The sequence below is a fragment of the Mugil cephalus genome, chromosome 16 (assembly GCF_022458985.1).
Source record: "Mugil cephalus isolate CIBA_MC_2020 chromosome 16, CIBA_Mcephalus_1.1, whole genome shotgun sequence".
NCBI classification, from domain to species: domain Eukaryota; kingdom Metazoa; phylum Chordata; class Actinopteri; order Mugiliformes; family Mugilidae; genus Mugil; species Mugil cephalus.
Window position 1 is genome coordinate 7,745,106 of NC_061785.1, and position 24,817 is coordinate 7,769,922.

Below are 24,817 nucleotides of genomic sequence, written 5' to 3' on the forward strand. Positions count from 1 at the left end.
TCCAACTGAAAGAAAGAAGAAAAAAAAAGAAAATAACCAGCAGGCTAACCGTCAGCTACCATGAGCAACCAACAAGGAAGTACCAGCTAACTAGCCTAGCCAACAGGAGTAGGCAGTATGCGACACATCGTTGGGGTTTTTAAGTGGGCACCTCCCTTCACCGATGTTTCGTTAAGGTAGGCCCACGACACCAAGTGTGACTTTCAAGAGAGCTTAGCCCTACTACTAACTACTAAAACCATTCAGCTAGCCTTACCTTTAGCATGTTCCCCAGCTAGCATGTGACTAGTGATGTAATCCGGTCTAGGTGGGTGCTACATGTCTAAGTAACATCCACACCAATGTCCAATCCCAAAGTTTTCCAGCAGAACATTGTATTGTCACAAGGTGTTATTCACTTCTCCTGTCAGTGGTCATAATGTTGTGGCTGATGGGTGTATATCAGTTGCACGTTATCTAGAATATTTCTTTGGCTTTACTTGGAAACTGAAGTCATTCGAGCCGTCTCGAGTGTCTTCTAAGCCACTGCACTCCATTAACAACAATAGTCTTTTTACTATCCCCAACACAGAAGTCTCTGCCTCAGCTCTGACTGGAACGGTTAGCCTGCTTGAGCTCAGATCCAAATTAATGCGGTAAAACACCAGTGTCGCACAGCGTTAAACCAGCGCCTGCCGTTTTCTTTGACTAAGTGACTTTACTTGTCAGTTTGGCCTGGTGGTTTTGGAGAGATTAACATAACGGCTCCAGATCCCTGTTGTCAAAGGCTGCGTGCGTTCAAGGCCCACTAGAATAAGTTTTACTTCTGATCCCGTCCTCAGCCTCGGCGCTTGTGCTCTGCTTGGCTTCTCTGCACTTGTGTACTTGTACCTCATGCAACCCCACTTCAAAGGAACCACAATGTCCCGTTAGCCATCTGGACCCACATTCATTAAATATTTTATTCTGTGATTTTCTTTATCTATCTATCTATCACACTTGATTCATGCCAGCATGAAGAGATTTTGCAGATTTCTCTGTAGTCATGCACTTTGAACTGCACCACACTTTGAACTGAGCATGAAAAAAAAAAACCCTGCAGTTGCATTCTGAGTTATTATGTTGTCCTAATCACATCCCTCAGGGTAGCTTCTGTTTAGTGCCTCCAGCTGTTATATGTCACTCTAACTGACCGTTGAAAGTGCAAGAAGAAAACTTTATATTTTCTTGGCGCTGTTCTTCTTCGTTCTACCCTGTCATAACGCTGTCTCGATCCCTTCATTCTCTAGGCCTATGGGTTACTCTGAAGCTGCTTCCCGGAGACATCCATCAGATTCGGAAGGACTTCCCTCACCTGGTTGACCGATCAACAGCTGTGGCTCGCAAGATGGGCTTCCCTGAAATTATCATGCCAGGTGGAGTCTCTTTAACAGCTTCCCCTTGCTCGTCTCTGAAAGTCTACTTTTAAATTTGACTGGCTGACCTCTATGTTCTTTCAGAAAGTGATTTAGAATTTACATCTGTGACTTTACAAAATGTCATTGAGGGAAAAAGAACATGGCATACCTCATTAATGTTTTATTAAGACATTAGTTATTTAATGGATTGAAGCCTGCCTTAAAGCACCTTGTGCCAAATACCCTCTTAAGACTGTTACATAGTCAGCGAGAAGCGACTCCCTCGTTTGGGAATTCTTGCAACTTGTTCTCATAGGCTGTATAAATATGGACAATGTGTCCCCACCTCCTTGCAATGGCCAAACTGATGCTATTTTCCCGAGTATTCGGGCAGTGACATCTTGTAACTTTGGAGTGAGTCGGTATCCAATGGGACCACTTTCCGCAGCGATTGGCATGGCAACTGCTTGGCTTCTCCAAAAAATTGACCTTTGAACATGAATCAACATTATATTACTTACTTAAAATGACAGAAACTATCCTAGAAAAAAATATAAAAATAAATAATTTGACGTGTAACATAGAGGAAGTGTAGGTTATGACCTATACAGCATCCAGCCACAAGGGGGAGCTCTACTTGCTTTGGCTTCTCTTCTCGATACATCAACAGGGCTTAAAGTTTTTCTCATGTGGTCAACACTTTCTGTGATTGTTCAAAAATTGGAAGTGGGCGTGGTAAATGCGGAAAAACAGATATGCTAGCGGACATTCTCAGTGAGCTAACTTTGCAGCCCTGTGAGCGACAACAAGCTTAAAGCTCCCACCCAAGATGTAATTCTACTACATTAAATAGGACAAATTGTGAGCTTTTCAAGAAAAGCAAGGATTTCTTGACTTCTTTTTTCTGTTTCTTAAAGGTGATGTGCGTAACGACATCTACGTGACTCTGGTCCAGGGGGATTTTGACAAGGGGAGTAAAACGACGCCGAAAAACGTCGAGGTGACGATGTCTGTTTACGATGAGGACGGCAAGAAACTTGAGGTATGACTGAGGACCCCCGGTACTTTTTGGTGTTTTACCAGCTCATTCTCAGCATTCGAGACACAAGCTCTGTGGCCAATCGGTCTCTCAGACAGTCTGTGATTTAGCGGGCTTTCTTTAATTTCACACAGCTCAGCACGCTGCTTAACTGACCAGGAATCCTATAAAGCAACGTGATACACCGGCCATACTGGCTGAAATGACAGAATGCAATATTGGTGCTTTGTGGCTGATTGAGTAGCCTAAAATTTGGCTCACCGCTATAGGAATCGAGCTTTATCTCTGTCAGAGCTAGTTACAGACTCGAGCATGTGGGCAGCATAGTGATGAGATATGTGTGAAATCAGCCTTTTCCTTCTGGTATAATTACCTTTGCTAATGAAGTTAGAAGGATAATTTCCCCCCTGTCTTTTTGTTTGTTAGCAAGCTGACTCAAAATATTGTAAATTTATTTGGGGAGACTTTAGAGGTCTTGCTGCAGAGAGTAGTTAATTATAGTTTTGGGGGGGGATTAACAGAAATGAACTATTTGGATTTTAGTCATGTGTGTTTGAGGACCTTTGTAGGAAATCCACAGTTGCAGCCTAATGCCATTAATTGCGTTAAATTCCCTAATAAAACGCAAACAGTTAAACACGAGCTACAGCTAGAGAAATGAACTCTCACTTCTGAGTATCTTTCTACTTTTTAATTACGTGCTAAATGTTGTAATGAAGCTTTTGTTTCGTCTGACCCCTTTTCTCTGATGTTTAATTATTGACACCCCCTGCCTGACGTTATCTCTTCTTCTGCGGAGGCCATCAGTTAATGAGGGATATGAGCGATTTAGCACAGTTGGACACGAGGAGCACACTGGAAGAACTGGGGCATGGGTGTTTACTCATACAGTATGCACGTCTGTGACTCTTCAGTCATAATGTTTCATTTTTGGGGCTCCACATTGTAATTTTTTTGCACTTAGTTAACGTAACTAGTATTTATTCCCAGACATATTGTATTAAGTTGATTTGTTAGTTAATGCCGCTAATAAACAGTGTTTGGATGACGACGGGATTCATTTCAAATGATAGATTGCGTCTTCCTGCAAACAGTGAATCAAGGAGAGCTCCATCACCCTTGGCCGCATCAATTATACACATTAGTCTTAGACTGAGAGGCTTTGTCTGTGATTTGGCCCAGCAGGCTGAGGAAGTGAAAGGATCTCTGGTGATTATACTGTAAATGCAGTTCTGAAGTAGCACAAAGTAGTAATGCACTTTGGCTTCTCTCGCTTGGTGCAGCGTCTGACTACGCAGTCGATCCTTAGCGTTGTTTTCACGATCATCTTAGTGGATGATCATTAAATGCCACTGCCACTCAGGTGTCATTAAACCACAAAACACCTCAAACGGTAGAAAATATTAAAGTAGTAGTGGAAAACAGCACATGTTAGTTTATAGAAGTAACTATGTAATAACTGCACTAAATCGACCGATATGTCGGCTGGCCAACATTGGGCTGATATTTGCGGCTTTTACTGGTATCGGCATTAGCGTTCGCCGATACATACATATATTTTTATCCCGGCATCCAGAGGCAACCCAGTGCTGCTGGAGATGCTGCAGACGCTGTGGACCTGTGCAGCCCATACATTGCCCCTCCCACACTTGCAGAGTGTGTGCAGCTGGAAGCTTTAAAATACTCGTGCTCTCCCTTTTTTTTTCTTTTTTTTACCTGTTTATCATTGTGTCATTTCTATCACGTACATGGAGGAAGAATATCGACTCGAAAAATTGTCATCACGTATTGGCCATTGGCCAAGGCTGATGTAAAAAAATTAGTATCGGCCCTAAAAAAAAATCCATATCGGTTGATCTCCAGTAATAACTGTGATTGGCTTCCTTCAAGCATTGCAAGACAAGTTGGCTCCTTGTTGGACTGTTGGAAAATTACCATTTGTAGTACCGGGTTTTATGCTGTTCAACTTTTTTGAAGTATCTTACAAACAGATTAACAGTAGAAGATAGTTCTTTACAATGTTTCCGTTTTCTAGTTTGCCTGCATTTGTATTTATTTCGTACAGTCAGAATTAGATTGCCACGTCTGCTGGTCCATTTGAGAGTTTACCAGCAGCCCCAGCTTATTATAGCGTAGCCATCTTTGTACATGATACACATGAGTGATTAGGACCCTCCAGTGGGTTCTCTCACTTCTCTCTTTTGAGATGATGCAAGTATGATGCATGAGCTTTGGCACCGATACCCAAACTAATAAGAGTATACAATCTATAAAGGGCTGAAACGGATTAATGTATCTGTGTAAAGAAATGTGCTACTCAGTCAGTGTATACACCGGTCAGCCACAACAATATAACCACAGACAGGAGAATCACATTGACCATTGACAATACAATGTTCTGCTGGGAAACTTTTGGACCTGGCATTCATGCGGATGGGTGGATCCAGTGGTCCCCCACTAACAACATTCTGTTGCCTCATTCTGTTGCCTCAGGACACCCTCAGAATGTCCACGTCCATTCTCTGATGAGGTGTTCGTAATGTTACGCCTGATCAGTGTATATATTCAAGATAGTGATGATTGGATCCAGTGATCCTCCGTTCGGCTCCCCAGGGATCAGTGCTAATTTGTTCAATTCTCCTTCTTCCTTCCTGAATTATAATTGGCTGAAAGTAAACTCTGTGTCTGAGATGAGAGGCACCGTCACTTCAGATAATAGAAACCTTCTTTTAAAGACCCCTCTAACAAAAGAAAAAAAAATGTTTTATAATGTCCTTAGTGTAATAACATAAAGAGGCCTCTGTACACTAGAAGCTCAAAATAACAGAGTGTAATTGCTCAGGTTTTTTATAATGGCTTTACTTTCAAGTTTTACTTTTTGTTTCTTTCTATTTCTGTTGCTTCTGTCTCTACCCCGGGCATCTTACTCTGCTCCTTTCTTTCTGTCTCCCTTTCTCCCTCTGGACTTTGTCATCCTCTTTCAAAGAGGATGTGTGATGTGAGAAGCTGGACAGTGACTTCTTATCACCTTGACATATTAGCTCACCTCCAGAAGCCCCTCTCACCTGCGGCTAAACCTCAGCCACTTTCCCCCTCTCTAAAGTCTGAAGCTGTCAGGAATCCCAGCCACTTAGTGAATGGCCAGAGCTGCTGGAGCCAGCACCTGCCCCCCTCCCCTATTCCATATCTGCTCAGCACGGCAGGGGGAGACGGGGTCTGTTATTCCTCATAATTGCTGGTTGTCAGAAACCATTAGTGTAGGAGTATTTCAGCAGTGGTACACCAGCAGTCCAGGGAGTCAGCTGGAGTAGTGGGAGGAAAGATGGATGCTGGCTGAGCACAGGCTGATAGAAAACACAAACGTGTGCCATCAGCTGTCACTCCATCCCTCGTACCAAATGCCCCAGTGGGGCACGTAGTATTTTACATACACGCCCCGACCTGTTGTAGAAACGCAAGGGACCCACTCGGGCGAACAGTTTACACTGTTGGATCCGTCGGCACCAGCTGCTCGGCCTCCCTGTGCCTGGCTTCCCTCCACCTCTCGCACAGGCGCCACCGTCGCCCCTACTTAAATAATTAATTTCTAATTTATTTCTCATATCCACAATGCTGTCATGAGATTGGCAGCCAACGCCCTGGTGCTCATGCGTTAAATGCACGTCCAGACTTTTTAAAGGCCATTCTGCTAGATTAAAACAGCTTTCTGCTCCAGGGACCGTATTTTATGAAATAAGTGCAAGTCAATTTTCCACATGCTGCGAGTGTGCTAATGTTTTGACAGAGTGATAATAATTTAACCACCAAGACGTGGTCACCTTAAATGAACTTTAAGGCTAAGCCAGTATTATCAGATAACCAGGCATATCGTTTATTTCTTTTCTTCTAGAACGTGATCTTTCCTGGAGCTGGAGATGAGGGGATCAATGAGTACAAATCTGTCATCTACTACCAAGTGAAGCAGCCGCGCTGGTTTGAAACGATAAAGGTACGTCTCTCTGCATGTGTCTTTAGTCAGTATTTTTCACCCGTTGACATGGTTTTCTGTCTGGGCAGTAATCATCCACAAAACTTTAAATTATACCTCAAAATAAATGGTTAAAGTGGGGGTGGCTGCGCCAAACATTACCTACAAATCGTGCACACTTCTTATGAGCCATTTTTGTGTCAGTAAACATGATGATGTTTTTTTTTTAGGCTTAGCCGGAGGCAAAACAATCCACAGGAACACGTTAGCTAACATGGGCTAGCAGCTTCTATCAGCTTGTTTTTGACAATGGTGAAAGAAAACTTGAGTTCTTTATCTGAATATTTATGCTAACTCACTCCCAGGGCTGAGTGTTACTTGAAAAAGTTCACATTAATAGATGAGGCCGGATTGACCAGCCATGCACAATAACACAATGGATGGAAAATCTGACGGGATTAGCTACTGTGAGACTTTCAGAGAGAGAAACACGCACACTGAAAAGAAAATTAGGTCATATAAATCTTTAGATACCTGTAATTGTGACCTGCATGGTCATGAACAAGACTTAACTTACACAGATTTAACAGATTTGTTTGTGCTGTGCGAGTCGAAGTTCTGCTTAGTTTGCAGCATAGCTAGAAAACAAAGCTAACTGCACTAGCTAGCAGGGCTGGGTAAGCTACAAATAGTATTTCTCGACCATAATATTAACTGCATACCTGTTATATAGGCCAATGAATATGCCAAAGGAGGCTGTCAGACATGCTAATGGCTAATAAAGAGAAAATGTGGTTAGCTGTGCCAAGTTTAGCAAAATATGAAGTAAATTAACGTTGCTGTCAAAGTATCGGAGTAGCTCATTATTTCAATTTAAGCATTTTTCTTGATTGCCTTGATCCAATCCTCTCTCTTTTTTTTTTGCATTTAACCACAGTCTACAATCTTTTTGACCCAGTATGTAATAAATTTCAGTTTGGAGCTAATAACCATACTGTTTCTCGTCTGTCACCCTACGACACAGCAATATGACATTTTGATTGCAGTAGCTGCTGTGGTTTTTGCCTCCAGCTAAACTTTGTGATGCAGTCGTGACGGGTCTGTCCTTGGTATCACTGATTACTGTAAAATTTTGCCGACTATAAAGAGCTAGAAGTTGTGTTTTTTCTGCTGCCAGGGTGTTCCTGAAAATCCAAATGTGTGTCCTTGGGTATCAATGTCACATGATCCCGTTCTCTCCTTTTATCTCAGGTCGCCATCCCCATTGAAGACGTGAACCGGAGCCACTTGCGGTTCACCTTCCGCCACCGCTCATCGCAGGACTGTGAGTATAAATGTCAGCTCGTGAATAATCAGTTTTGCTGATGACCAGCTGCACAATTGGCTCCAGATATAATGGAGCAAACATGATGGAACGTATCCAATCCAAGCAGATGCGTTGCACAGTGATAAATACTTTGAAGCTCAGCCTTTGTCACATTAATCAGAGGTATTAGCCTGCCCCTACACAAAGCAGCATCATGGACTGGTTTGTGATTGCTTTGTCAGTGAATACAGCTGGGATGTGAAAAATGCCTGTGGGGGCTCATTTGTTTATCGGGACCAGTGTCTCGCTGAATGCAGGCAGTGTTGTGCGTCCTTCTGGTTTTTAACATCCTTTTTAATTTTGGAAATGTAAAGGGCAGGGATGCCTGGTACTGGCAGTTCCACACTCCCATCTGCCCGCCACATGGTGAGGCTTTCTTTCCAGCAGCAGGAGTGCTACAGGGAAAAGGATTTGGGGACGATAAGAGGAGCAGGTGTATGTACAAAACAATCAATACATATAGCATGGAAGGCGAAGAAGAAGTTTGAGTAGCAAGGGAAAGTATACCCTTTCTCTAATCTACAGTTGCTGTCATCCTCTAGTCCCAAAATCGTCCAGCTTTGTTTGCTTCTCACCTGCGTTCAGGAGGTTTGGAGGAAATTGCTTGGTCTCAGAGCTCAGTGCTGGCTTATAATCCACTTGGAAAGCCTTCTTGTCATGCTTGGCACCTTGCTTCGCTGGAAACTAATGCTGTTACGAGGCATGCCTTTGAAACTCTGTGACTTGCTGTTATCTTGCTGTAATGGTTACTTTAGAGACCAGCTCACCTCGGGTGACTCCGACTCTGGTGACTGCAGAGGCATTCTGATTCTGTCAGGCTTCTACTTGTCGCTGCCAATTGACAATGGAGAGATGTTAAAACACGTAATGGGCAAGGCTGTTTTGCTGGAAAATGTACTGCATACTGTGAATTTTCCTGTCAGTGAGCTCTTTACAGTTTAAGTTTTAACCAGTCATGTGTGAAGGACTTATTCTTGTACTAGCTTTATCTAGGTTTCCGATTGTGTGCATGACTGTCAGCCAGTTTCTGTCAGTTATGCATCAGCAGCCTTTGAAGGGGAACCAACCTCCTTAAACCCACATGAAAGCTACTGTGGTTACGCGTGCTGAACTTCCGATCACAAGTCACGAGAAACAATAGCGCCAACTTACACAAAATAGACATGACGTTATGACCACTAACAAGTGAAGTAAACAACATTCACCATCTTTTGACACTTCAAGACATGTACCACCCACCACCCAGACCACAGCCACATCTAGCAAAATAATCTTTTTTTTTTCTCTGGCTTTCCTTGGCATAACCACATCTAGTTGCCGAAACACTGTAGTACATATCCTAGGGCAGGTCCGTTGCTCAACTCAGAACTCAGCCAAAAAAAAAAGAAGATGTGGTACATGCACATCAACCCTGAGTGCCATATACAAACATACAGTATATAGATACATACAGTGAGAGTGTATATTGCCCTAGCCACCCAACAAGGGTAAATATCTGATGCAGCACCGTCACAAGCCTGTAGTCTGCTATTGATGTTGTTATGAGGCGTTGGAGGCTAGAGGGTCATGGGGTGGGGCGATGATGACGGCCGGCCTGAAGGTGAAAGTTTCACCCAAAGATCGTATTATACCACCATTATACCACCACCCCATAGCAATGACGCTCTTTGATGATGACAGCAACCATCCCCAGCAGGGTGCAGCTTGACACAGGCATGGACACTAAAACGGTTTCAAAACAACTCGTGAAGAAAACGTGAAGAACGACACAAGGTGTTGACCTGGTCTCCAAAGTCCCTAGGTCCCAAACTGATCAAGTGTCTGGGGATGATCCACAGAGCCCCATCCACTCAACCCATAGGACTCAAAGGCCCTCACTATCAAACCACCACGGGACACCCCCAGAAGACCCACATCCATTGATGAATCACCTTACCAGGAAAATAAAGAAAATTCTCCTTTCATGTGATGAGTTTGTGTTGAGAAGCAGCCGTCCTGCCAGGCCTCTCTTTCGTCTTGCTCTGCTGTCGTCTGCCCGTGTCTTTCCCACTTCCTCCGCCGCCCTCCTAGCTAGTGCTGAACTTTGAGCGGAAACGCAGAGTGACAGAGCTGCTCATCGGGGCCACTAGTGGAGCTCATGTGCTCACTATCTCAGCCCCCTGGTTCAGAATTAGGTCAGCCCTAACACGGTGCATTAGACTACCACTCGAACATTGTCAGGCCTCATCCGACTGATGGCTGCTATCTCAGATGCTGCCTCGGCTGTGAAAGATCTTTTTGGCCCGGTATCATCTGTCATTATGGCGCAACCTGGCGAGAAGTGTGGAGTGGAGACTTGAAAATGCGGCTCAGTACACACAGCAAAAAAATTCAAGTGACAGCTCACCTTAGAAATCTGCATCAAACTTTGAGCTCTGTCTTGAAAGTGACCTTTCTCCGCAGATTTTGAAAGTTTTGAACACTCTGCCATTCTTAGGAAGCCGCTAATACATCAGGTAATTCTGGGTGGTACACGGATAGTATATTTCCCCCCCACTGGGTCCTCTTAGCCTGGCAATTATTCACCAGCACGGTTGCAGGCATTAAACCAATGAGGGGATTTATGCAGATAGAATGCAAGATATACATCAATGAATCACACCTCCCTGCACCTATATCTGAGCTTGTTGATCCATGATGATGATATATGTGGCTCTATCCGAATGCTTGGTTACAGGACAAAGTCATAACTCTCTAACTTGTTTGTGCAGCGCTCGCTGTCACAAGCATGTACACACAATTATCCAACCCAGCTCTGCGATCAAGCGCTAGGCTCAGTTCATCTTCTGAAACCCAAACCTTCTTTCCTTCTTTAAGTTGAGCACATGTGGAGATGTTATATCTGAGCTATTTGCCGCTGCGTCTCACTTGAGTTCCCCTGCATCATACCCAATAACTCTGAACAGTCTTGAGCACGTCTGTCTCATTTCCACTCAAGGAAACCCGAATTAATTCGCACAGAACTTCCGCCACAGCATTAATAAAGACATCAGAAGAGAACGGTAGTGTTGCGTGCCAACTCAGGAGCTGACTCAGGGCCCGTAGTGCTGAGATTAGCATTTGGGATTATCTATCAGTCACATAAATGGTTGATGACTTGTTGTAAAGTCAGCACTGCTTCATGGCGTTCTGCAGTCTCCTTGAGATGCACGCTGTTCGTACTGTATTGCGCATAAATCCATGCGAGATTGAGAACGAAACCAAATATACATTGCTGAGCAAGGCCGAGCGGGTTTCTGTCTTCCTCACGTGTTTGTTTTTTTTTTTTTCCTCCCGCAGCCAAAGATAAATCTGAGAAGATATTCGCCTTGTCCTTTGTGAAACTAATGAGGTACGATGGGACGACTCTGAGGGACGGCGAGCACGATCTCATCGTGTACAAGGTAAAATAAAAACGCTGCTCTGCTCTGGTTATTTGTCAGTGGCTTGCCTACCTGTCTGGCCCGCCCACACTCCTCTTGACACGATAATGAAATTTGCTGTCGGTAACTGGCCCATCGTATTAGCAGCTGACATTATAGCGGCCTGCCTTCTCTGCCTTCTGTAGAAAATTGTGTAGTTGGTGTACATCAAGCCCACAGTGAAATTAAATTAAATGCCAATTTAAATCCCTTACATAATGCTACCTCGGTGTTATAAGAAAGTGAAATGAGGGAAAGAGTCACCCATTAGATATTCTTTTGTCTTATTTTTTTTGGCATTTTTGTCATAAATGACCTGAGCCTTCCCTCTGAAAACCAGGCAGAAGTCAAGAAGCTGGAGGACTCGTCTCTGTACCTGAACCTACCTTCCACCAAGGTGGAGCTGGAGGAGAAGGGCTACTCAACCACTGGGAAAAGCATCCACACCATGGGCACCTGTACCATCAGCAAGGATTCCTTCCAGATCGCCACCCTGGTCTGCTCCACCAAGCTCACGCAGAACGGTAACGGAACATTTTGTCCGCTTCCTCATTTAACCTCTATGGCTAAAGAGCCAAACATCTGTGGAGAGAATGTTCATTTGTAGGTTGAAGGGACACAACAGATGCGCAAACCCAAATCTAAATGACTCGTGTGTCAATTAAGCAGATTAATACGACTCTGTTTTTTCATCCGGGAATGGCCAGTAATACCAGGAAATCTAATTTTCTAATTTATATTTATAGATTGCATTTTTCCCACATTTATTACTGGATGTTTGTTTATACCAGAGTGAAATTGGGTTCTGTCTGTTTTCTTTATCTGCTGCTTCCCAGTAGACCTCTATTATCTCCCCACCCTGGACACGTAAAAGAAATGCACATGTGTGCGTACCCTCAGTGCCGATCACCCGCAACATTATGACCGGAGACGTAAAAAACATTGAGCATCTTGTGACAATTCAATGTTCTGCTGGGAAAACTTTTGTTCCACCCACCTAGACCAGACCAGGCACCCCCACCCCACCCCACCCCACCCCACCCCCATAGCAATGACACTCCTTGATGGCAGCAGCCACCCACACACAGTGTTATGCCTGATCGGTGTATATATATTTGCGTTCGTGCTGCTCAGAGAAGCCTAATTCCAGCGCGATGAAGCAGTCAGTCAGTCTCGTTTCCAAACGAAAAAAAAAAAGATTCTTCGCTTTGTTTTAGTCTGGTGGATGTTAGTTTTGGATTTTGATATCTTTTCACAGTAACGACAACGCCTTTACATGTGTGCACATACATCTTGGACTCTTGGAAGATACCTCCCTCTAACATACTTCCTTTTCCTCAGATCTCCTTATGTCTGTCAGACTCAGTTAGTAGACCTCGGTCTATCTCTGCTGAGCGAATGACAGCTCTGCTCTTTTAAGCGCTGTCAGTTTTGCAGTATATATATATATATTTCCCCCAGGTATTTTTTTGTTATTTATTTTTTTGTCTCCCAAAACCTACACTACATTTATTAAGTTAAAGAAACCCCTCTCTACCCAGAGAATCTTGGGTTAAGGAGTTTGATGCCCTGCGTTACACTACCAGCCTGTAAACATGTTTGGGAATCTCTGCAGACATCAATGTAAAGCTTCTTGGACGTGTCGGTTTTTCCCACGCAGCTGAAGAAAAGCTGCTCTCCTGCATGGTCAAAGTCTTCTACCTCTGATTTCATGCTCCCTCCAAACAGACCCACCCTGCATGTCTGCTCTGCTTTATTGTCGGCCTGATGCGTTGGGCTGTCTTGTTTATATTGGTATGCAGGTCTGACTCACCGTTTTAATTGGAACCTAAGCGGAAGCTTCCTCGTTCCTCTCTGTGTTGTTGGCCACAGTTTGAAAAGAGAATGAGGAAGTTTCACTGCAGGCTAACTTTTACCGGAATTGAAATGAACTCTTTCCCCTCGCCCAGAGTTATGCCCTATTTGAATAAGGGGTTCTTCATGCCCTCGTGCTTTCATTCACGGTAACGCTAAGATAATTTTAAATAGTTAAGAAGGGCCAGAGTCCACAGGAACACTTGAGTAAATTGTTAAAGAAAAGTGTGTGGTGCTTCATAATCCACTGAATAATCCTCGTATAAAGAATCACTAGAAACGGTTTTATGTCTTCTTCAGGTGTTAAATATTGTATAATCCATGTGAAGATGCGGTTTAAGTCCTCCTTTCATGCATATGTGACCTCGTATTTCATTAGAGAAGATCAGCAACTTGAAGTCTATTAAATGTGTTAATGTTTTTGATCACATTCTTAAATAGATTACAATTTCTCATCATCAACTCTCAATGGTAACTGTAGTTACACACTGTAGTTATACCACAGTAGGTAAAAATAAAGGTATGGTGATAAAAATCCTTGGAACCATTGTCAGATCCTACTCTGGTGCAGTGAGTCGTTGGTTCCCTCTGGTGCACAATGCAACAATGCTCAGCTTCATGTGGCGAGCATATGCCAGGAGTTTCTGGAGGATGAAGGAAGTGGTACTTCCACAATCGCCTAATCCAATAGGACTCCTCTGGGAAGTTATGATTTGACCCATCAGGTGCCCCCAGGTTGCACCTCAAGCACGGTACATAAATGGCGTAACCTACGCCAGTACGAGCCATTTATACTTCTGTGCCAGTCAGTCTGGTGCGCTCTGTAAAAAAAAAGCCCAAACACTAGTTGGTGCTGTGTCTTTGTTGCCAGTCGGGTTCATTTTTGTTTCTACGTCCCGCTTCACCTTCGACAATGGCAACTGAAACTTTGGCCGAAATTTCGCCAAAGACAAGTCTTAAAAATGTTTGTGTCTCCAAACCTCCTCAGTTAACCTTTCCTCGATGTGTTCCATCTTATCTGATCCACAACAATCAGTTTGAAAATTGTGGAGATGGAGAAGCAACCAGAAATAGACCAATCACAGCCCCTGTGGTCTATGTCGTTAGGGTCTACGTAGGGCCTTGGGCTGGTGCCGTAGCTGAGGTATAAACAGTGCATTAGTTTGTCCAGGAGCTGAGTGAAGCGCTGGTCCCAGTCTGGGAGGACATGCCTTAGGACACCATCCGTCCTCTCATTAGGGGAGGCATACAGGCATGCAAACAAACTAACTGAGTAAAATTTGAGTTACTGCAATGAAATTTCAGCAAAATGGAGCAGCCTGCCACATCATTTTATCACTGTGACTGCCTGCACTTTCAGTTAGTGTAAATTATTTCACTATTTCACAGAAACTCTGCAGACACCACTCGACTGAAGAAGCTAGACATTATTCATTCTGCAGTTAAAGAGGCGTCGCGGCATCTTGATCTTGCTGCTCTGACATTTTTAAAAAATGCAGGATTTTCTCTTTTCTCTTCATCGGTCTTCAGTAATAATGTTCTAACAACCAGCAGCCGTACCAAGTGCTAAATCCTCGCAGCTTCATAAAGTGGGAGAAAAGCAAATTTCTTTGTTGTTGCCCTCCTGGATGCGGCTGCAGCGACATGCGCGGCGTACCTTCATAAAGCCCCTGTAATGAGGTCACCGCGGACCTCGGAGCGAGCCTCGGTTTGATCTTCGGGACGAGGGGAGAATTTGGTTGTCGAAGTGCTTCTGCGTATAATTCATGAAGGGGGGGGGGCGTTGCTGCTGTTGTTACAGTAATGTTCCCTTTGAGGGTTATTAAGTTTAGTCTGTGGTATGAGTTGTCATTTTAATACGGTTGTGTGTGCCCTCCTACTCTGCTCAGGGGGCGGATTTGTCAATGTACGAGACTGACCACACTGATTACACCAGACGGAGAAGAAAGCTTAGTAGCTCGAGCTGGCGTCTCGGCTAGATAAATAGATAAGTAACAGGCTGCATATAGCGATCAGGCATAACATTACGACTAAATTTCTCGGTAGGTCTCCTTTGTAACTCCAAGGTGTCTCACCAGAGAGTGGACATGGACCTTCTGAGGGTGTCCTGTGATATCTGGCATGTCTGGATGTTAATGGGGGTCTTTCGGTCAATACCTTGTGCTGTTTTATTAAGTTGTTCTTTAACTGTTTTCGTGTGTATCTATCATTGCTTTGGGGTGGGGGTGCCTGGTCTGGTCTAAGCAACATGTCTAAGCAACATCCACACAAATGAATGTCAGGTCCAGAAGTTTCCCAGCAGAACACTGAGTTGTCACGAGATGGTCAACGTTATTCACTTCTACTGTCAGTGGTTTTAATGTCGTGGCTGAGCGGTGTGCACTGTCAGTGAGCACCATTCATCCGCAAGTAAATTCAAACCTGTAGAGCAGCTCTGTTTCTAGTAATCACCTGGCTATTTATTGCGAGATCAGACAACCTTGTCACTGCACGTTGGACTTGATTAAAGAGAGAAGAGAGTGCGTCACGGCGTACGTCAGCCCAACCAAAGAAGGTCTGAGGTCTTTAAATAAAGAAACACAAAGCCTGTGGTATTTCTGACTGGCTGCTTGATTAATAGTTGAAAGCACTTTCAAATTCCGGCCCTTTAGAATTGTAGATCTGTCAGTCCAGTTTATTATACTCAGATATAGACTTTGAGTCTTTGATGTCGTGTGTAGAGCTGAAATGGGTTACTTGATTCCAGCTTGTCAGAGCTGGGGGTTTCTCTTCTTTTCATTTCATTTAAAATCAGACTGTTGGTTAGACAAAACAAGCACACCTTGTACAGTCTTTTTCACACTGTTTTCCAGCGCGTAGCAGGCTTTACTCTCCTAATTGCAACACACAAAAACAAAACTAATTGCAGCCTTAAGTGCGTCTAAACTTCTCCATCATCAGGTCCACCTCAGGCTAGCTGACGATCGCGCGTTGTTTATCGCGGTTGGAGAATCACTCATGCAAAGGGGAGAAAAAAAAAGAAAAGAAAAAGGCCTCTCGAATGCCCCTTGCAGCTTTGGTGCACACACATGACACCGCGCCGTTGATCCGCACCATCTGAGGATGAAACACTCTTTTTAATTAAGCCCGATTTATGCGGGCGGTCTCTAAGCGCTGGAAGCCCTGTGAAGTGGCTGCTGGCTCTTCCCTGGGTATTTGCAGTGTGCTTCACTAAACGGGGGCTGGAGGAGACGCGCAGACAGATCTAATGACAGCGGAGCTAGGGGAGTGCCTGACCCAGGGAAAGATATTAACAAACCGTTCCTACTTCGACTGGAAGGAGAACGTATTTTAGGAACAAAGGCAGTAATTCCCTCACCGTGTCACCGTGTTGGAAAAGCCTTTTAAAACCTCATACAAGGCTGCTGCCGTTAAGAACAAAAAAAAAGAACAAGCTGTTAAGTCGACTTGTTGACTGTGTGAACACAAATAAATTCAAATGATAACGCAACGAAAACAACAAGCATTTAAACGATAAGGCTGTTTGCATTTGTGCACTGACAGCGTAACCTGTTTTCTCAGAATGAATTATTCCACCACCATCCATCTGCCACTTTTGTTCAATCTTTCAGCTTCGGCCTCCTGCAGAGACATCCATTCTTAAGCAGATGTATTATTTGTTGAAGAGTGCCCCCCCTCGTCCATCTCTTCTTCAGACAGTTTGGCCACTTAACAGCCCTGCCCCACTGGGACCATTCTCCCTCATGTTTTATTCTTATTTTTTATTTTGTTTCCATTTGTCTCTGAGGTACTAAACTGCCAATTTCCAAATCTATATCTCTTCAGGGATGGGGGACGTCGCTGGTAGTCGAGACAGGGTCTTCGGGGGTTGGACCCTGATGGGATAGGTTGTTAGGGTTACAGATAATAGGTGTCCATCACTGCGCCGCCATGCTTGATTGACTCTACCATAGCCAATCAGGAATGGTGGATAAAAAACGCTGAGCTGCCAGAGACGACGGGGAGAAAATAAGTGCTGGTAGTTCACCGAGTGAGGTAACGGTTTCTCCTGATCCCTTGCATCTGGACAGGATTATATAGCAGAATCAAATTATTTGATGAAATGAGTAAAAGCGGAGAGAGGAATTAATTGGCAACCTTTTAGATAATGAAGAAGATAAAAGTAAGGTAAGCAAAATGCCAAACGCCGCTTACTGCTAGCTCCCCGGTGCTTTTTACTGCTAATGAAACTTAATTGGACAGACAAAATCAAACCTTTGAAGAGATGTTCTTTTTTCTTTCTTTCTTTTTAACTGCCCTGCTACAATCTAAACTACCAGCCTTACTTCCTGAAAACACTGAAGGCACTGTACGCCGACTAAAACAGAAAGCACCAAACCACCGATTATGTTGAATTATGTCCCGAGATTCTGCTACGCCAGCAGATGAAGTGGCACTAAAATTACTGGTTGTAGTGCTAGACTGATGTGTTCAGAGTATTTCAGTGATTTGCTGTTGTACTTCCATAATGTTGGGGAGAAGTGGATTTCCAAAATAATGATTAAGATTGACCTTCAGTCACCACAATGGATCAAGTGTTGAATTCCTGTACACAGGACCAACGGTTCTTTACCAAATCTCAACACACAGGTGACCTGAACGGATAATACACCGACCAGGCATAACATTATGACCACCTTCCTAATATACCCTATAAGATAATAATAACATGATACTTTAATGACCGCCCCATTGGTGACATTCAAATGCAACAGCAGCTCAAGAAAACTAGTGACCAAAGAGAAATTAAACAGGATAGGTAGCGCAGGCAGCAAAAAAAAACAAACTTTATATAGGACAGGACAACAGACAACAAAATAACTGCTATACAAAGACAAAGTGACAAAGTTGTGGATAAAGTGACGATAAAAAATAAACTTCATATCGGTTCAGTGAGCTCAAAGTAGATTATTGTTCGTGGAGGCCTTTGGGTCCTGTGCATTGAGGGGAGGGGCCTCTGTGGATCAGTGCATCCTTGTTCCAGTGCATCCCACAGATACTTGATCAGTTTGGGATCTAGTGAATTTGGAGGCCAGGTCAACACCTTGTGCTGTTTTACATCTTCCTGTTCCTGTGTCAGGCTGCATCCTGTTGTGGATGGCTGCTGCCATCAAGGAGCGTCATTGCTATGGGGTGGGGGTGTTTGGTCTGGTCTAGGTGGGTGGTACATGTCTAAGTAACATCTACACGAATGAATGTCAGGTCCAAAAGTTTCCCAGCAGAACACTGAATTGTCACAAGATGGTCAATTTTATTTATGTGGTTTTAATGTTGCGGCCGATCGGTGTATTTTTAGTCGTATTAAGTTAAATTGTATCAAATTTCTAGTTAAATGGGTTATTGATGTCCACAAGGCTGGCATAAACTGTTCACTTACAACACAACACTTGTTGTTGTTGTTTTTTTTTTTAAAGCTCCTAATTTGATCATTTATCCAACGGTGGTCTGAGGGAGGCCTCCCTTGGCAAGATTAATCACATCATGGATCATCCTCTTGTACTTAAATTCATCTTCATGATTAAAGTAGAGACCTAATCAGATGACACTGTATTTGGGTAGTTTACAAGTGGACTTGAACGTAGTCGGGTCGGGGATCCCAAATCTCGTTACAGTTTGTTGAAATGTCAGTTTGTCTCTTCGTGCCATGTTAGCATTGGCAGGATGAAGCATTGTAATGGCCGCCCTTCTCTTTCCAGTGGACCTGCTCGGCCTCCTGAAGTGGCGCTCCAACACCAGCCTCCTGCAGCAGAACCTCCGACAGCTGATGAAGGTGGAGGGCGGCGAGGTCGTGAAGGTCAGAGGATGAAACGTCTTTGCTTTTCCGACCGCACTTCCTAATCCTTTTTGTGTGTTGAGATGTTCTGAGATGAATTTAATTCAGAAATGTAGAGAATTATGAGGGCGGCAAATACTTTTAAGTTGGACTGGGTTCTGGGTTCAGGGTGGTTACAGGTTCAGGCATGAATTGGTCTCCTTCCATCCTTCTGTGAGCCACCATGCTGCACATGGCATGAGCAAAAATGTGTTGGCTGCCACACTGAGAAGTTGAACATCTAAAACTTGTCAGCTGCAGCTCTTCATCCAACAGCTCACTGTGGCTGCTCCATCTTGTTCCATTACTCCCTGCAAGGTTTCATTTTCTGCTGCCAAAAAAAAAAAAGCAGCCAAAAACCAACATCGTGTTGTGCTCAGCTCGTTAAATAAACACACTGCAGTTCCTCTGACTGCTCAATATTAGTAGTCAACACGGGTTTTTACCAGTTAAATAATATGAAGCTGCAGCAGAAGGAAATGTTATTGACGGCGGTATATTTCTGATGCCAGTTCTGCACATTCCTGCATTCACCTCCAGATAATGTTTATAGAGATTACATTAGAAGTGGCTCCAGCACGTCGGCCCAGTTCATAATAACGTAAATACATCAGAGCTGCGATAATATTTTTGTTTAAATGAGACTGCCTCTCGTCAAAGCCAGAGTAAGTCCTAACGATCATAACTCACTTCCTTTTCGTCTCTTTTAAATCCCCGAAAATGTCCCTCATTCCTTTTTGCTTGAGCACAGATCAACACAAACAACTTCAAAAACATCTCAATAGCTGGTGAAACAAAAGCAATCACAAAAAAAAAAAAAAAAAAGATTTCCTGAAAGCTCCGGCTCTCTGGCAGCGATTTCACAAATGATTTCACACTACCTGTGAAAGACAACAGGTTTTCTCTGGCACGTAGCGCCGCGCTGTGCCCGCTCCAGAAGGGGAGGAGATGACCTGCTGTCAGGAGGCTTTGTCGGGTCCTTTTAAGTGCTCGGCGTGGGGCAGACGAATGAATCACTCTCCGGAGAAAGTTTTGCACGCGCAGGTTTGAGGGAGGCAGGCGGCTGTCAGATCGCAGCTTATCTGTAGCAGCCGGACCAGATACACGTGTCAACCGCAGCTAGACTATTTTATTAAACCTCAGGTGTGTGATTATTGTTATTACCACTACATTGACGCTCAGGCCCTTCACATACTTCCAGGCTGTTGGTTTACAATGATGTAAAATTCTCTTTTTGGCATTTAATATCGTGGTTAGGGCTGGGCGGTATGACCAAACCGGTTTGCGTGGCCCCGTGTTAGAACTGACTACTGATGTGGAAATGTGTGGACATTTACAGCTCGGAGAAAAGATTAAATGAAAAAACAAGGACTTATGCTTATAGTTTCATTTATTTTGTTTTATTTATTCATATTTGAACATATTTAAACTGCTATTTCTGTAACGTCAATAGCAGTGCGACTGGCTACCGTAATAACTGTAGTCGCCGCGCAACAGTTTTTTTTCTCGTTCATAAAAACCTAAAATTGGGGACACTTTCAGGGACAGCTTTAGTTGGAGGACTGTTCCCAGAAATCGGGGACATTTGATCACCCTTAAAAAACCCAAACAACTGACACAGCACCTTTTTTTGGCACAAGTTTTCTTGTTTTGCCGCTTAATTTTTCAGACCATTCCATCTTCACCACACCTCACATACCATGTATGTAGAAGTGCTACATTGAAAATGTACTTTGAACAAATACTAGATGATAGTCAATTAACCTCTTCATCAAGGGTTTCTAGCTGGGTTTCTGTCGTTTTCATTTCCCTAATGAGACGCTGTCTCTGAGTCAACGGGTCACTCCGCGGTCTTTTTAGTCCAACACCCGCGCTGCCTCGGTGAGATTGGATCACGCCTCCTAAACACCACTCGGCGCACAACATGTTTGTTTCTCATTGAGAGCATGATGAATCTCATCCATCCCGCGCTGACAGACCAAGCACAGCATGGAGTGATGGCTCTGTTTCCGGCTCTTTTACATCTGTTTTCACATTGCCTCAGAATTGGCTGAGTAAATGGAGCATGTTTCCCCAGAGAGGAGGAGGAGGAGGAGTAGGAGGGGGAGGAGGGGTAGGGGGAGGGGGGCTGTTGGTATATATAGTTAGTGTTTCTCCCGCTACTGCTGACAGGGAAATTATTACTGTCTTCACAGAACTACAGTATATTAGCTCATGTTAACAGAGCAGAGTTCACTTGCCATTTAGTTGCACCGTACAAATTATCTGGTGATTATTGCATACCAGCTTTAAGTCAGAGGTCTTCAAGTTTTTGCAGGCCACAGACCCCCAAACTGATGAAGAGATATGTGGCCTATAGTGGTTATTATACCCTACCATGGTATTATATTTGCATTCAATATTAAGCAACTCAACATTGCCAGTTCAGCCTATTTTTTTTATCCTTTATCGTGAATATATACCATATAAATATATATGTATATTGTAATTTTTATTCATATATATATGTATTATATATGTATAGTATAGTATATATATTTTTATTATTTATTATTTGTATAATGTAATATATGTATATTATATGTGTATATATATATATATATATATATATTATATATATATTATAAAATATATATATATATATATATATATATATATATATATATATGTATATATATATATATACCTCTGCGGACCCCCTAGGGGTCACTGACTGTTGAAGACCTATGCTTTAAGTGAGTCCATATCTTGATTGACCTACATTAAACCTACATTAATATATATTGTTTTACATGAGTGACAAATTAAAACATTGGAAATGTATGAATACTGAGAAAAGACCCTGGAACTGAGCAAGTCTTTGGTGAAAATCATACTTGATGGACAAAGCTCTCCATCACCCAATAGAGCATCTTTACATTTCACTGTGGCATCTGTGGCCATTACCATCTTGGTACTGCCTAACTCCTGGCTAATTAAAATAAATAAATAAATGGTCAAAGGAAACTGAGGCAGGCTGATTATACCCAGGCAAACATCTGGTGACCTTTCAAGGCGACCACCTGTCGCTCCAAGCATCCACACTGTTAATATGCACATATTTAGACTTTAATAACATCTAAATTAATGAGATATAGTTGTCATAAATGGAGAAATTAGCTAAAGAGGCCTGAAGTGTCTTTTGTACCAGGCTGTAAATATGTTTTTGCCAAAATAAAGTTGGTCATTTAAATATGCAGGTCTTTTGGGATTGACTTGCTTTTAAGGAGCTGTTGTTTTTGGCCTATTTTTTTTTTTGGGTATGAGTCACTATGTTTGTTTTGTGCTTGGGATTTTCATTTTTTTGTTCCACTCGGCTTATCATATTAATTAATTTGCCCTTAAGTCATTCATCCTCTTTGGTCACAAGCTGGATGTGCAATGTCCTTCCCAAAAGAAAAAAAAATAAAGAAGGAAATTGGGATTCTTAAAATAAAAATGAATCTAAATAATAAAGAAAAAGTTGGTCATGTTACGGCGAGACTTTCCTTCTCCGTGTGTTTCATGTTGAGTGTTTTTTTGTTTCATCCATAACTTGTGCTGTGCGTCTGTCGTTCCAGTTTCTGCAAGACACTCTGGATGCTCTCTTCAACATCATGATGGAAAACTCTGACAGTGACACCTTTGATACTCTGGTGTTTGATGCCTTGGTAAGCAGAGACGCCGACTGTAACAGCAGCACATTATTCATAACTGACACTCCTGTCAGAGGAAGTAAACACTTGAGCGCATTTTCAGCTCGGATGCAAATATGTGAACGTTGTCAAACGTTTAATGTTCTCAGCCACTTTCCGATGGGCATGCTCTATTTGTTGTCCAATTTGAATTCATAACAGCTACCCGTTTTCGGTTTTCAGCTGCTCGAAACTAAAAGGGTAAACAAATCATTTGTTTCTGAGGAGAAGTCAGAAGCAGCCTCAGAGCAACATAAAATTAATTTGATGGACTTTTTTTTTACTCCTCATGCCCTGTTTTAAAACTGTAAGGGACAAAAGTGTTCTTTTTTCTACTTTTTTTTTTTCCACATGAATCTTTTAACCAACTTCAGTCCTAGTCGCTAATCACCAAATAATTAATTTCAGTATTTTCAGTTTCAGTATTTCAACCCTTTATATGACATAGTTTGTGATGGCTTCCCCTAATGATAACAAGGTAGCTATTCAGAAAATAAAAAATAAAATTAAGACACAACAACAACAAAAAATTAAAATCCATCAAAACTGTTAAAGTCTCAAAGAAAGATCCACTTCGCATTTAGAGTATCGGAAAAAAACATCACAAACACAGGTTTACAATTTTGAATTTAATTAAATATTTATGATAAGGACCGAAGTTGATTTAAATATTTATGTAGAAAAAATATACAATTTTTCTGTTTTTTTTTTTTTTTTTTTTTTTGAAGAGGACACTTTTGTCCCTTATGCTTGGTTTATAATTTTGCGTCAATTTGACGCCGTAGCTACAGCGACAACCTAGATCCTACGCACGTCCCAACGCCATAGCTTGAGAAGCTCCTCGCTGGAAATGTAACCGCACGGAACAAAAATTAACCCAACTGGTAAAAAAGACTCAGCGTCAACTAACATTTGGGTGGCTTTTTTACAAAGCAAAACAGACTGACAAGGGCCCCTAGTATAAAGATGTTGCACTAGCGTAGGCTACGTGCGTAAATTACACCGTTAATGTTAAGGTAACACAGTGTAAAAATAGAGTAATATGGGATTTGTGTTTGAAATATCCAGATTAGTTAAAGAAATACACACCTTTGCCAAATATCATAGCAAAAAGCATAAACACGACTAAGTTATTTATATAAATTCAACTTGAAAGGACGCTTCGTCCTTAAGGGGCATGACGGTTAATGTATTACTTGTTTATTAGAGACCAAAGACCTCATTTGGGTTGGACTGACTTGTTTTGTCGGTGTGAATAAAATGAAAAATAAACACCTTAGCTTCCCATATTTATGCTAAATGTGTTCACGGAGTCCGGCTAACGCTCTTGCGTATTATTCACGCTGATTATGAACTGACCTCATAGTTTTTAGAGGGACATGGAATCACACTGCATCTCATGCTCAATCACTCCTGCATTGATCTACATAATATTTGTAACACCAGGGTGTTATTTTCACACAAGGCAAAAATAAGTTATCCAGCTGGGATGTCCATTAAGGAACTTTGTCAACTCTTTGGCTGCAAATACCACATGAATTACATGATACAGAGTATCCGTCTCAATCCTATCTAACATGCCATCGCCTAACATGGAGTACATCTCAAAGGAGCAGTTTTCTCTTTCACACAGAGGAGGTAGAAATTGTGTTGCGGGGCGTCCCAGATTGTCTTCAGGCCGGAGAATTGAGAGAAAATGGATTTCTGCTCAAACGCAATCTTGTCTAATTTCCCAATCTATTTCAGCATATTGAGTAGCGCCGTCAGTTTCTTAGCTCTCCAACGCGAGGCGTGTGCTTCACATCTTAATGAACATGTCTTTGTCCTCTGACAGGTGTTCATAATTGGACTCATAGCGGACAGAAAGTTCCAGCACTTTAACCCCGTCCTGGAGACCTACATTCGAAAGCATTTCAGCGCGACGCTCGCGTACACGTGAGTTAACGCCGTTCAGTTTGACCGGTTTCATGAGCAGTGCATTAGTCAGACTCTTGGTGGGGCTGCGTTCGCAGGAAGCTGACCAAAGTCCTGAAGAATTACGTGGACAACGCGGAGAAGCTGACGGAGCAGCTGCTGAAGGCCATGAAGGCTCTGGAGTACATCTTCAAGTTCATCGTCCGCTCCAGAGTCCTCTTCAACCAGTACGTACCAGCGCACACGTAATAAGCACCATCATAACAAAGCATGACCAACTATGGTCCTTTGTACTTC

The 24,817-nt window shown here is 42.8% G+C and overlaps 1 protein-coding gene across 7 annotated transcripts in view; it reads left to right on the top strand.

Moving 5' to 3' along the window:
• Positions 1–24,817, top strand: part of dock1 (dedicator of cytokinesis 1) — a 194,847-nt gene that overhangs the window by 39,510 nt on the left and 130,520 nt on the right. For all 7 annotated transcript variants that reach the window (XM_047608341.1, XM_047608343.1, XM_047608342.1 and 4 more), the window contains exons 13-22: positions 1,269–1,394; positions 2,294–2,418; positions 6,305–6,403; positions 7,634–7,706; positions 11,067–11,170; positions 11,529–11,712; positions 18,778–18,875; positions 22,493–22,582; positions 24,441–24,541; positions 24,619–24,747. In XM_047608341.1, coding sequence (XP_047464297.1) covers positions 1,269–1,394; positions 2,294–2,418; positions 6,305–6,403; positions 7,634–7,706; positions 11,067–11,170; positions 11,529–11,712; positions 18,778–18,875; positions 22,493–22,582; positions 24,441–24,541; positions 24,619–24,747 — 1,129 coding nt within the window. The remainder of the gene's footprint in view (positions 1–1,268; positions 1,395–2,293; positions 2,419–6,304; positions 6,404–7,633; positions 7,707–11,066; positions 11,171–11,528; positions 11,713–18,777; positions 18,876–22,492; positions 22,583–24,440; positions 24,542–24,618; positions 24,748–24,817) is intronic.